Source organism: Delphinus delphis, chromosome 20, assembly GCF_949987515.2.
Source record: "Delphinus delphis chromosome 20, mDelDel1.2, whole genome shotgun sequence".
Taxonomy (NCBI): Eukaryota; Metazoa; Chordata; class Mammalia; order Artiodactyla; family Delphinidae; genus Delphinus; species Delphinus delphis.
Window position 1 is genome coordinate 7,751,865 of NC_082702.1, and position 12,239 is coordinate 7,764,103.

The 12,239-nt window shown below is 48.7% G+C and overlaps 1 protein-coding gene across 5 annotated transcripts in view; it reads left to right on the forward strand.

The window, feature by feature from the left end:
* PLEKHA4 (pleckstrin homology domain containing A4) overlaps nucleotides 1-12,239 on the forward strand; it is a 32,085-nt gene that overhangs the window by 8,705 nt on the left and 11,141 nt on the right. The window contains exons 3-16 of one of the 5 annotated variants that reach the window (XM_059999241.1): nucleotides 218-325; nucleotides 2,052-2,124; nucleotides 2,239-2,339; nucleotides 2,490-2,599; nucleotides 3,184-3,393; nucleotides 3,753-4,032; nucleotides 4,653-4,739; nucleotides 5,722-5,769; nucleotides 5,891-5,971; nucleotides 6,131-6,280; nucleotides 7,825-7,923; nucleotides 9,849-9,989; nucleotides 11,281-11,380; nucleotides 11,452-11,528. In XM_059999241.1, coding sequence (XP_059855224.1) covers nucleotides 218-325; nucleotides 2,052-2,124; nucleotides 2,239-2,339; nucleotides 2,490-2,599; nucleotides 3,184-3,393; nucleotides 3,753-4,032; nucleotides 4,653-4,739; nucleotides 5,722-5,769; nucleotides 5,891-5,971; nucleotides 6,131-6,280; nucleotides 7,825-7,923; nucleotides 9,849-9,989; nucleotides 11,281-11,380; nucleotides 11,452-11,528 — 1,665 coding nt within the window. The remainder of the gene's footprint in view (nucleotides 1-217; nucleotides 326-2,051; nucleotides 2,125-2,238; nucleotides 2,340-2,489; nucleotides 2,600-3,183; nucleotides 3,394-3,752; nucleotides 4,033-4,652; nucleotides 4,740-5,721; nucleotides 5,770-5,890; nucleotides 5,972-6,130; nucleotides 6,281-7,824; nucleotides 7,924-9,848; nucleotides 9,990-11,280; nucleotides 11,381-11,451; nucleotides 11,529-12,239) is intronic. The other 4 variants (XM_059999243.1, XM_059999242.1, XM_059999244.1 and 1 more) reach the window with 4 other exon arrangements.

Consider the following 12,239-nt stretch of genomic DNA (forward strand, 5'->3'; position numbering starts at 1 on the left):
TTTAATCTCAGTTCCCCGGCCAGGGATTGAACCCGGACCACGGCAGTGAAAGCGCCGAATCCTAACCACTAGGCCACCAGGGAACTCCCTCAGCTCTCTCCTTGACCCAGTTTCTAAAGGCAGCTGAGGAGGGCCTTGGGTTGCCTGAGTCCCACTGCACCGCCTCCCCAAGTCCATCCCAAGGCCATGTTCACTTCTGTCCTCCTTGTCTCTTCAGAAGTCCACCCGGGCGGTAAGCAAGGTGCATGCCTTCGGGAAGAGGGGCAATGCGCTCAGAAGGGACCCTAACCTCCCCGTGCACATCCGAGGCTGGCTTCATAAGCAGGTAGAGTGAGCAGAAGAAGGGAAAGGACACTCCAAGTGATGTTAGAGGCTGTGCCCCTGGCTGTCCACTGTTTCTCTCCTTCCAAGTCTTCTCCAAATAGATATATATTTTTGATAACTGTTTCCTCCCTTATTCTGTCGTTTCTTTCATTCATTCATTCATTCAATGACCACTTTTTTTTCATAAATTTATTTATGCTTTATTTTATTTTTGGCTGCATTGGGTCTTCGTTGCTGCGCGCAGGCTTTCTCTAGTTGCGGCGAATGGGGGCTACTCTTCGTTGCGGTGCGCGGGCTTCTCACTGCGGTGGCTCCTCTTGTTGCGGAGCACGGGCTCTAGGCACACGGGCTTCAGTAGTTGTGGCGCGCGGGCTCAGTAGTTGTGGCGCGCGGGCTTAGTTGCTCTGCGGCATGTGGGATCTTCCCGGACCAGGGCTCGAACCGGTGTCCCCTGCATTGGCACGCGGATTCTTAACCACTGCACCACCAGGAAAGTCCAACGACCACTTCTTGAACATTTACAATGTGCCAAGCCCTGGGTCACATATCATGCAAATAAGACAAATAAGTATCTATCTACATTCAAGATGGGGGTGGGACAGGGATGGATAATAAATTTGTATAAAACAAGTGGACTAAATGATTTTGGATGGTGGGAAATGAAGCACTGTGAAGAAATAACGTAGGAGAATGTGCTGGAAAGTGGCTGAGGGATGAGAGCTACTTTTGACTGTTGGTTGGGGAAGGCGTCTCTGAGGAGACGACATTTGAGCTGAGAATTATGTGTCAAGAAGGAGGCCATTGTGTTAAGATCTGGGGGGCAGAGGGAATCTGAAAGCAAAGGGCCCTGCAGCAGGCCAAAGTTTGGTGTTTGGAGCAAGCCAAGGTGAGAGAGAGGAGGGGCGGCAGGGCGACGGGGCGAGCTTCTCTAAGTGTGGTCCCAGACCAGCAGCGCCAGCATCACCCGGGAAATTTCTAGAAATGCAAATTGTCAGCTCCCACCTCAGATCTACTGACTGGAGAACTCTGGGGATGGGACCCAGGAATCTGTGTTTTAATGAGCCCTCCTGGTGATTCTTATGTGCATCCAAGTTTTAGATTCCCCGTAAGCCAGCAAATTAGGGTAAGGAACTTGAGATTTATGCTAAGTGTGACGGGAAGCTCTGTTTTGAGCAGGGGACTCACATGGTCTGATTTATAATTTTAAAAGATCATGCTGCTTCTGTGGGAATGGATTGAAGGGGAGAAGAGGGGCACAAGGTTAGAGATGGAGCAGTTCTGGAAGAGGAGATGGGGAGATGCAGGATTCAGGGTATGGCTCAGCATCACCTTCCTGGCCTCTCTGTGTCTCACACTCCATAGTGATCGGGCCAAGTCTTTCTATATAAAGCCGCTGCCCGTGTGTGGTACAGTATCTGTCCCAATCTTCCTGTAACTTCTCAATCCCCAATTGACACATGAGGAAAAAATGAGGTTTCTAGTGGGGAAATGACTTGCTTAAGGGCACAGTTTGAAAGTGGTGGAGGTAAGAGTCAAACTCAGGTCCACCTGTGTCCAGAATCTATGTCCTCTCAACTGCAACCCACTGGTTTCCAGTTCTCCATCTGAATCTATTGCACCAAACATGTGTCTCTGCCCCTCTCCTTTGTTTGGGTCTTTGGCCCCAAGTGTCACTGTCTCCATCTCCTTTTTTCCCTCCCCCCTCTACTCCCACTCTGTCTCTCCAGGACAGCTCCGGGCTCCGGCTCTGGAAACGCCGCTGGTTCGTCCTCTCTGGCCATTGCCTCTTCTATTACAAGGGTCAGTGCCCCAGCTGGCATGGGGTGGGCGGGCCCCCCTCCCACCCTCCCTTTCCACTAGCCTCTTGGCCTCTAGATCCCTGTGTGACACTTGACCCCAGCCTGTCTTTTGCAGACAGCCGCGAGGAGAGCGTCCTGGGAAGCGTCCTGCTCCCCAGCTACAGTATCAGGCCAGATGGTCCAGGAGCCCCCCGAGGGCGGCGCTTCACCTTCACCGTGAGTCCATCCAAGCCCCATGGGCACTAAGGCACTAGGCGATGGGGGCAGGCATGGAGCATCCATTACTGGAGATAAAGACCAGGTTCCATGGCATCCTTCTTTTTAGAGGGCCCGGCGGCCGGGTCCTCCAGCTCTCTCTTCCCGCAGGCGGAGCACCCGGGCATGAGGACCTACGTTCTGGCGGCTGACACGCTAGAAGACCTGAGGGGCTGGCTACGGGCACTGGGGCGGGCCTCCCGCGCGGAGGGGGACGATTGGTGAGTATAAGTAGAGGCCACGCCCCTGACACTCTACCTCCAGTCTGGGTCCTGCAAATTATCCGGCTAACCCCTCCCTTTAAGACCCTGCCCTCTTCAATGTCCAATCACTATTCTTCTAGCTATGGAAACTCCGCCCTTCAGGCCCCACGTCCTGGGGACTTCATCTCCAATCAGCAAAGAGTCTATCTCTTGTAAGCTCCGCCCACCGTTTTGTCCATCAGTATTGCTCACTCTCTAACTGGCTCCCGCAGAAGTCTCCACCCCCTGAGGCTGCCACCTAAAAAATGTCAGATTAATAAAAAAAGGAAGGCTCCAGGCTCTGTCTGCCTGCCCCAATTTTCAGGCTGGAGACGCATAGTCTAGGGCATTGGGCCCAGCGACCTGGATGGACCTTGTGGCCCTGCACAAGTCACTTCCAACTCGGGCCTCAGTTTCCCCATCTGCAAAATGGGGAAAACAATTTACAGTACACTACCTCCCCTTTTTTCTTTGTAGGTTCCTGTGTCCTTATCTGTGAAATGGCAGTTAGGGCTGTTATAAAGTTCAAAGGAGTGATGTCTTTTTCTGTGTCCACTCGTTAGTGGGCAACCCAGGTCATCTGCACGTCCCCAGACTGGGGAGGGCCCTGGCGGCCCCGGTGGTCCCCCAGAGGTGAGCAGAGGGGAAGAGGGGCGCGGCTCAGAATCACCGGAGGTGGCTCGTCTCTCCAGAGGTCGTGGCCGGCTGCTCACCCCCAGCCCCATGGCTGACCTCCAATCTGGACCCCGAATTCGGAGGACAAGGAGCCCAGAGTGAGTTGGACGAGGGAGTCTGGGACGAGAAGTTTCTATAGGGCTGAGCTTCAGAGGAAATGCTGTGGGCGTGGCCGAGGGGCGTGGCTGGGACTGATTAGGGGAGTGACTTAGTGCTTTCTCACTGATGTGTGTGACTTGCTGGGTTCTTGTGGGGTCAGTGCCTGTTGGGGAGAAATCTTAAGGAGAGGATACCATAAAGAGGGAAATTATTCAGGATCTGGTTACTAGAGGAGGGTTCTACTCCAGAGGGACAGTGAGACACCCTGAAGGGAGACAGATCTTTGAGCCTGGCTTGATGGGTCGTGGGATGAGGGGGCTCTAGTTGACGCAGTTCGCCTATTCTCTCTTCCCTACAGCCTGTTCACACCCTTCTCTCGCCCTCCCTCCCCTCTGAGCCTCCCCCGGCCCCGTTCTGCTCCTGCACGCAGACCCCCTCCCTCCTCTGGAGACACAGCACCTTCTGCCAGACCCCATACCCCCTTGAGTCGCATCGATGTCCGGCCTCCCCTGGATTGGGCCCCCCAGCGCCAGACACTCTCCAGGCCCCCCACTCCCCGACGAGGACCCTCCTCCGAGGCTGGGGGAGGAAGGGACCCCAGGAGTCCCCAGCACTGGAGTCAGGAGGCCAGAACACCGGTGAGCAGAGGTGATGGGGAGAGGGACTAAACCTCCCATTTGGCCATGGGGCTGTCTTTCCAGGCTGGTCTCTAGGCCACTGGCCCCTGGGTATCATGGGGATTGTAGTTCAGCATAATCACAGCTGGGTTCAGATGTGAAAGGGAGAGTGAACTTTAACTCCCATGAGTTCTCAGGGCTCTCCTCAGGCTGGTCTTTGGCCGTTACCCCTTAAGCATTATGGAGATTGTAGTCCAGAATACTCTCCTCTAGGACAATGCTGTGAGAGGTAGCGTCGATTGCATCTGCCTTGTGTCTCCAGTTTATCTTTCTAAGTTGGTCACCTACTATTTCCTCTGAGCATCATGGGACTGTAGTCCCGAAAATCCACAGCTAACCACGAATGTGAGCGTGAGCGTAGACTGCAACTTCCATTGGTCCGTGGGACTCTTTTGCCAGGCTTTCCACTTACTAGCATTCTCTGTGTCCCAATGGCACACAGCTGGAGAGCAGATCGTTGAGGAAGTTCTGGGGGCCCAGTTCTGAACCTCAAAGAGTCTCCTAAGGCACTGCAATTCGGGACACATCCATTCTAATATTTGTTAGTAAGACATGCCAATCTCTAAACATCTCTGTATCAGTATTCCTCCCAGGCCCCCTCTGGTTCCTCCACATATCTCCAGCTCCCTCCAAGGCCTCCCGGGACCCGGGCTTCCATGGTTTTATTGGTAGGTATCCTGGGCACCTCGAATCTGCCAGAGCCCCCTCCCTTGCTTTCTTTGCTATGGTGAATGTCATCTCCTGGACTAGTGTGCCTAGAGAAAACTGGGTATTTCAAGGTGCCTGGACATATATTAGTTTCCTAGGGCTGCTGAAAACTGGGTGGCATATATATATAGAATATCTCTCCATTCATTCATATAATTTTCTAGGTCTGTCATTTGAGTTTTTCCATAGAGATTTTTGTGCTATTAGTTAAGGTAATTAAGGTAATTCCTAAATTCCTGATAGTTTTTTGGTTTTTTTTGGCCACGCTGGGCGGCTTGAGGGATCTTAGTCTCCTGACTAGGGTTTGAACCCAGGTCACTGGCAGTGAGAGCACCGAGCCCTAACCACTGGACCACCAGGGAATTCCCTACTGATAGTTTTTATAGTTATTTGAATGGTATGTTCTTCTTTTTTAAAAAATATTTTCTAGTTATTGATGGTGTAGAGATATGCTATTAATGTTTGTAACTTCATTTTACACCTGGCATCCTTGCTGAATTCTCTTATTTATTCTAATAATTTTTTTATGCTATTTTTTGGGGGGAGTAGATGAGCACATCATCTATAAATAATGATGGTTTTATCATTCCCCTTCCTATCCTTACACTTTTATTCTTTTTCTTATCTTATAGCATTGGTCAACATCTCCAATAGTGTGTTAAACTGTAACAGTGGTAGTGAGCATCCTTATTTTATTCTCAGTCATAAAGGAACTCTCTAAGTTTTCTCCATTAATTATTTATTTGCTATAGCTATTTGGTAGCAAAGACCACTTCCTAAAGCCCAAAGTCTGGCAATTGGTCTACTGAGGTTTGCTAAAGCTTGGAACAAAGCTAATAAGGACAGGGGTGTCTGTTAGTAGCAACAGGGCTCAGCTCAGCGCTGAGCTACAATAAGGACCTGTTTGGGCACGTGACCTCCAACCTTTCTCTTTCTCCTCAGCCGGGTCCCCCTCTAGACTCAACCTTCCACCAAAGCTTGGAGACAGATGTAAGTTCTCCTGATCGAACCCTTGCTGAGTTCCCAGAGCTGGGGAGAGAATGTTTAAATTGTGGGGCAGGGGGAAGGGCCAGATCTCGTCCATAAATAGCTCCTGTCCTCCTTTCTCCAGACTCTGTTGACCAAGTTGTGTGGGCAGGACCGGCTCCTGAGGAGGCTGCAGGAGGAGATAGATCAGAAGCAGGAGGAGAAGGTACAGGGCTCTGGGACAGGGGAGGGGCATCTGGCCTCTCCACGTGCCCTTAGCCCATCCTGATCCCCAGCATACCCAAGGATATAGGAAGACACCTTTTCTCTCTTCCTGAGGCTGGGGGTGGTTTCAGAAGTCTAACCATCTTCCCTTTCGGTGCAGGAGCAGCTAGAAGCAGCCCTGGAATTGACTCGACAGCAGCTGGGCCAAACAACCAGGGAGGCTGCAGCTCCTGGGAGGGCTTGGGGGCGCCAGCGCCTCCTGCAGGACCGACTAGTCAGTGTGAGGGCCGCTCTTTGTCACCTGACCCAGGTGAACATCTGGGAAGGGGCATACCTCCAAGGAGACCCCAGGATTCTACAGGTTGTTACTAAAGGGAACTTGCCCCCAAAGACTCTTGGGAAGGTGGTTCTTGAGAATCCCCCCAATTTTAAGCCAATGATCTTGACATTCCTAGAGGGTGAGGGGCAAGCAGCCAAGAAACAGTAGTATTTAATTTAGCCATTTAAGGGGGAGATTTTTTTTTTTTTTTGTGATAGATTTAGTTTCCAGTCTAGTAAGTTCTTATTTATTTATTTATTTTTGGCTGCGTTGGGTCTTCATTGTTGCGCGAGGGCTTTCTCTAGTTGCGGCGAGCGGGGGCTACTCTTCGTTGTGGTGCACGGGCTTCTCGTTGCGGTGGCTTCTCTTGTTGCAGAACACGGGCTGTAGGCGCACGAGCTTCAGTAGTCGTGGCACGCAGGCTCAGTAGTTGTGGCACACGGGCTTAGTTGCTCCACGGCATGTGGGATCTTCCCGAACCAGGGCTCGAACCCGTGTTCCCTCCATTGGCAGGTGGATTCTTAACCACTGTGCCACCAGGGAAGTCCCAAGGGGGTGATTTTGAAACGGACTTCCTGGCTTTGAATCTCAGTTTCCACTCATTGTTGCTTTGTGACCTTAGAGAATTTACTTAATCCCTCTGGGCCTTAGATGCCTCTCATATAAACTTGAGATAATAAAAATAATATTTACTTCATAGGGCTATTGTGAAGTTTTCATAAATATATGTAAATGAAGGAATGTTTAACACTTTTGTACCTAGTATATGGTAAGCAATACTTATGTTAACTGTAATTATTACTATCTGTAAAATGGAGACATTAACAATACCTACCTCAAAAGAATTAAATGAGAGCTAAGAACAGTGCCTGGCACACAGTAAGTGCCAAATAAATGTTAGCTGCAAAAAAAAAAAGAAAAGAAAGGAAAAGTCTGTTTAGGGCTTCCCTGGTGGCGCAGTGGTTGAGAGTCCGCCTGCTGATGCAGGGGACGCGGGTTCGTGCCCCGGTCCGGAAAGATCCCACATGCCGCAGAGCGGCTGGGCCCGTGAGCCATAGCCGCTGAGCCTGCGCGTCCGGAGCCTGTGCTCAGCAACGGGAGAGGCCACAACAGTGAGAGACCCGTGTACCACAAAAAAAAACAAAAACAAAAAAAGTTAGCTGCTCTTGTTATTGGTATTGGCAAGGAAGTTTCTGCTGCCCGGGGTGTACAGGTCTCATGGTCTTGTCTGTTTCAAGAATTCATTAGATCTGTAGACTCTGCTGCCCTAGAGGAGTGCAGAGGTAATCCAGAAGATTCAGGGAAAGCTGTTATTTGTCTACACTAGCAGTTCATTGGAATGGCAGGTTCAATATAGACTCTGGGGTTCCCAGTAGTCTGAGCAAAGAGGCCCTTGGGACTTGCAGTCCATATACCCCACAGGGCACCTGGGGCCAGGCCACCCTTCCTCCTGCTAATCTAGGAAAAGATGGGATTGGGGAAGATCTGGTGGGAGGACATGCTAACTCTCTGTCTCCCCCTTTCTGGGACCTGAGGAGCGAGAGCGGGTTTGGGACACGTACAACAGCCTGGAACAGGAGCTGAGCACCTTGAGAGAGACCCTTGAGTACCTGCTGCACCTCGGGTCCCCCCAGGTACACCCCTGCCCCAAGCCCCCAAGCCCCACCCTGCACTCCAAGATCACTTGGAAACCCTTTTGGCATTTAAGCCCCTCCCATAGAATCAAACCCCCTCCCATGTTATCTTTAGCCCCTCCCCCTCTGCCTTTTCCTTTCATTTAAAGCCCAATAATTAAGACATTGCCCTTAATTTCAAGACCTATCTTCAGATTCGGAACTACTGCCCCGTCTGGTTCTAAATCTCTCCTCTTACTTTGAAGCCCTACCCTTGGGGTCAAAACTCTGCCCCTCAGCCCTGTCCCATCCTGCAAGTTCATCTCTTGCATTCTGCATCCAGACTTTCACTTTTAAATTTATCCTCTGGAGGCTCCAGTTCTAAATCCAATCCCTTAGTTCAGGCCCCCCTCCTGAAGCCCCATTGCTTGGCCTCAGACCCACGTCTTCATTCTAAGCCTAGCAATAGAATTTCTAAATCATATACCTTCAACTAAACATTCTGGCTTCTAGTATTAAATGCATACTCACAGGTTTAAGCCCCACCCTCTTCATACTAACCCCCTCCCACTTCCTCCTAAAATCCACCCCTCAACGCTAATCCCCCAGCTACTGGTGTTAGATATTCCTTAGCACCAGCAATATAAGAAAAGAAAAATACATCACAACCAAATTAGGCTTATTACAGGAATGCAAGGTCAATTTAACACTTGAAAATAAGTTCATGTAGTTCACTACATTTAATAAAATAAAGAAAAAAAACCACATGGTCATCTCAATAAATGCAGGAAAAACATTTTAAAAATTTAATATCCATTCATGATAAAATCTCTCAGCAAAGTAGGAATATAAATCAACTTCCTTAGTCTGATAAGGCATCTATAAGAAACGTAAACTTACAGCAAACATGATTGTTGGCAGTGAAGTGTGGAAAACTTTTCCCCAGTATTTGGAATAAGACAAGTTCTCAGACCCAGGATCCAGACCCCCAGCCCCTCCTAGTTCTAGTCAGCCTTGTCCCAGGGATTCTAGGCGGTACAAGGAAGTCTGAGACATAAATTAAAGGTATAAGGACCAAAGAGGAAGGCGTAAAGCTGTTTTTATTTAAAGATGACAAAGCTGTGTATGTAGAAAATCTAGAATAATCTCCAGAAAGATTGGTAGAATAAGCCGATCCAGCAAGGTAACTGAATGCAAGGATAACATGCAAAAATCACTTGTCTTCTTGTATGCTAATAACAAACAATTAGAAAATGAATATTCATAAACAATAGTGTTTACAATGAACATAAACAGGTTAAATATCTAGGGAGAAACATAATGAAAGACATGCACGACACCTACTCTGAATGCCACAAGATGTCATTGAGAGAAATTGAAGACCGATATAAATGGAGAGATGTACCATGTTCGTGGATAGGAAAGACACTAATGTAAAGATGTGGTACATCTTTATGTGGTGAGGGCTTTCATGTAAAGATGTGATTTCCCCAGTGGGGATATTCGATCCCAATACAATTCCAGATGGCTTTTATGTGGAGTTTGACAAGCTGACTCTAAATTCTATCTGGAAGTGCAAAAGGCCAAATGTAGACAAGGCAACCTGCAAAAACAAAGCTGGAGGACTGACACAACTGGATATCAATCAAGTCTGACTGTAAAGCTACAGGTAATAAGAGGGCAGTATAGTATTGACACAACATTAGACAAATGGAACAAAGGAAAGAATAGAATATTCAGAAACAGACTCACATCTATTTATATGGTCACCTATTTATAACAGAGGTAACACTACAGAGCCATACAGAAAAACAATGTTTATGATAAATAATAATGGGTAAGTGGGATATCTAAATGGAAATTTCAGACCGTTTCCATGGCCTATCAACTTTAACCCTCCTTGCATTTTCCCACCTTTGAGTAACAAATTCCTTTCCTCTCCCCAGGACAGAGCATCTGCTCAACAACAGCTGTGGATGGTGGAAGACACACTGGCAGGTCTGGGGGGCCCCCAGAAACCACCCCACCACACTGACCCTGACTCCCCATCCCCTGCACTCCAAGGCAAGGAGTCCTCAGAGAGGGAGGTGAGACTCACCTTTTTCTCCACCCCCAGCTTCCTGTTCCATCTGCCCCTGGCCCAGCTCATTACCATCTCCCCTCTTTCTCTCTCCCTTGACCAGCTAACCAACCTCAGGCATGTATCCTAAGCTCTGGAAACCTTTGTTTCCTTATTCGTTGTACTATGATCATTGTCCAGTGATGTGCTGGACCCAGTTCCCAACACCTCCCAAGGTCCAATTGGCTGCCTCTCTTCTCAACTCCACATTCAGTGATGTCATGTTGGTAGCTTGAAATTGACCACGGTGGGAGTATTTACACCGTGGAAACTGGCAAATGCTACAAACCAGGGCTCATTTCTCCCAGAGGGCATTTGTTAAACATTTACCAGACACCGCTGATCTTAACCCCTACCTTGCAGAGGACTGTGAGAAGGAGAAACTGTGACTAGAATGTGCCTGACAGAGTAAGCCGTCAGGAATCAGGAGCCACAATGGTTGTAGGCGATCATCAGATCATGTATCCGGGAGACCTGGGTTTAGATCTCAGCTTTGCTATCTTTGTGACATCAGTCATTGACCTCATTCTCTGAGCCTCAGTTTCCCCATATATCAAATAGGGATAATAATAGCTGTCTCATAGATTTACCGAGGGGATTCAATGAGATAATGCTGGTAAAGTACTTGGCACCGTGCCAGATGCATAATCATTATAAAACCTCACACGTATAATGCCCTGCCATGTGCCAGGCACTGTTCTAAGTACCTTACATGTATCGATTCAATCCTCATATCAGGGACTCCCCTGGTGGTCCAGTGGTAAAGAATCCTCCTTACAATGCAGGGGATGCAGGTTTGATCCCTGGTCAGGGAACTAAGATCCCGCATGCCACGGTGCAGCTAAGCCCTCGCGCCACAACTACAGAGCCCACGTGCCCTGGAGCCTGTGCACCACAGCTAGAGAGTAGCCTGCGCGCTGCAATGAAGAGCCCACGTGCCACAAGGAAAGATCCCGCATGCCTCAAAGAAGATCCTGTGTGCTGCAACTAAGACCTGACGCAGCCAAAAAAAAAAAAAAAAAAAAAAAGCTGTAGGTTAAAATCCTCATATCAAAAGGTGAAATATGGCACAGAGAGGTAAAGTAACTTTCCCAAGGTCACACAGCAAAAAAAATGGCAGAGCTGAGGTTTGGAAACCAGATCTGGCTCCTGGTTTTCAATCTTAATCCTACTTATGCAGTGTCTCAATTGCTAAGTGCTTGAAAATGGTAATAATAGTGGTAATGATAATTATTATTCCCCTTTCCTGGCCTCTCCAGAGCCTGCCTGAGTCCTTGGAACTGAGCCTACCCCGGTCCCCTGAGGCTGACTGGGGGCGGCCCCCAGGGGGCGACAGAGAGCTTGCCAGCCCTCGGTCAGGTAAGCGTCTGGAGTGGGGAGGGACTTGCTCGGCATTCCTCGTCCTCACCAGTCCCATTCTACTCCTCCAGGTCTTGGATCTCCAAGGGTCTCCCGGGCTTCCAGCCCTGAGGGTCGCCGCCCCCCTTCCCCACAGCCAGGAACCAAGGTAGGCAGTCCATCTGGCCTCCTCAGGTCCACTGTAACGCTTTGACCACCACAGGAAGGACCCCCTGTCCCCACTCTTGGGGAAACATCTGGGAGAGAAGAGTTTTAAGGCCACACCCTAGAGCAGAGACAGCGAGATTTATTAAGAGCGTTGGGACTGAATTTTGTCTCTGCCACTTCTAAGCTGTGTGACTTTGGATCAGTTATGAAATCTCTCTGCCTCCATTTTCTCATCTGCAAAATGGAGCTAATAGCGGTGTCTACCACCTAGGGCTGATGTGAAGAGTCAAAGTAGATGAATGCCCATAAAGCCTGAAAGTAGTGCCTTAGAGCAAGCACTTCATTCATTCATTCATTTGTCAATCATTCATTCAATATATACTTATTAAATACCCTCTTCACTGTCTAATAAGGTAGCCAGTAGTCACATGGGGCTATTTAAATTTAAATGAATTTAAATGAAATACAATAAAAATTCACTCTCACTCGCTAAATTTCAAGTGTTCAGGAGACATAAGTGGCCAGTGGCTACCCTGTTGGACAGTGAAAATATAGAACATTTCCATCATTCAGGAACGTTCTATCACAGAGAGCTGTTTAGGTGCTCAGGACCCAAATGTGAACAAGATGAAAAAAAAAATCCTTCTCTCATGAATCTGACATTCTAGTGGGAAGAGGCGGGTAATAAATAATTTACTATAAATTACTTTAT